Below are 889 nucleotides of genomic sequence, written 5' to 3'. Positions count from 1 at the left end.
TGATGACCAACCCAAACTATGCCCTTAGCTTCAATATATATCTTATGTAGTATATTATCTCTAGGGAATCTCTTGGATCTTGCTTTTACCCCATTTAAATTATAAAAGAACAATAATATTCTGAGTGGTTGGTAGGCGAAGAAATTGTAATACATCAATACTCAAACTTGGCTGAAGACTGGAATGTTCTTGAAAAATCTTTTTTGTAACTATAAGCAACTTACTAATTAGCTTTTTTATTGCCCATAATTAATTACATTTTATCTATTTCCCTTTTATTTCATGCCAACCCAAACCTAAATGGTCCATCAACATTCTTACTTGAGTTGATTGTGTTTTAGATCAATTGGTTACCTTTAGTTTCTTAAAGCCATATTATCTTGATCTGTTGCTATCAGTATTGGATTGATGGTATCAATATTGATTGAGGCCGATATAGATACCTGTCTGATCCCATATCGGTGGAACTAAGGAAATTTTGTAGATCCACAACCTCATAAAATAAACAGGATAAAAAAAATTATATAAAAGAGATATTTTTTTTATTTTTTTATGTGAATAATCAATATATTCAACAAAGCGCAATGAAAAAAGAACCCCTTACAAGAGAAGCCAGGGAAAGCTAAAAGAAAATAAAAGAATAAAGAAAAATAAAAATATATTATGCGTTTAGCATATTTTATTAATCCCACTTTGGTAACAATAGTTTATTATGATAATGGTAAATAATCTAGTTTTCTTTATTATTGAAGTATCACTTATGGGTGGAAAACTATTGGTGGTGACCGCTTGAGATAATGGAGGGAAGATGGTGAAGGATGCATGGTTAGGTCCTTTTCATTGAGGGCACTCTTGAGGACGTGATGGGTACCTTGATCTATCAGAACAA

The 889-nt window shown here is 31.4% G+C and overlaps 1 protein-coding gene across 1 annotated transcript in view; it reads right to left on the bottom strand.

Moving 5' to 3' along the window:
- Positions 1-523: 523 nt before the first annotated feature.
- Positions 524-889, bottom strand: part of LOC122070304 (xyloglucan endotransglucosylase/hydrolase protein 2-like) — a 4,487-nt gene continuing 4,121 nt past the window's right edge. The window contains exon 5 of the mRNA XM_042634430.1: positions 524-871. Coding sequence (XP_042490364.1) covers positions 838-871 — 34 coding nt within the window. The 3' untranslated portion in view covers positions 524-837. The remainder of the gene's footprint in view (positions 872-889) is intronic.

The sequence above is a fragment of the Macadamia integrifolia genome, unplaced genomic scaffold (genome assembly GCF_013358625.1).
Source record: "Macadamia integrifolia cultivar HAES 741 unplaced genomic scaffold, SCU_Mint_v3 scaffold876, whole genome shotgun sequence".
Classification (NCBI taxonomy): domain Eukaryota; kingdom Viridiplantae; phylum Streptophyta; class Magnoliopsida; order Proteales; family Proteaceae; genus Macadamia; species Macadamia integrifolia.
Note: the sequence above shows the minus strand (reverse complement) of the source record. Positions and strands in the feature narration are given on the sequence as shown.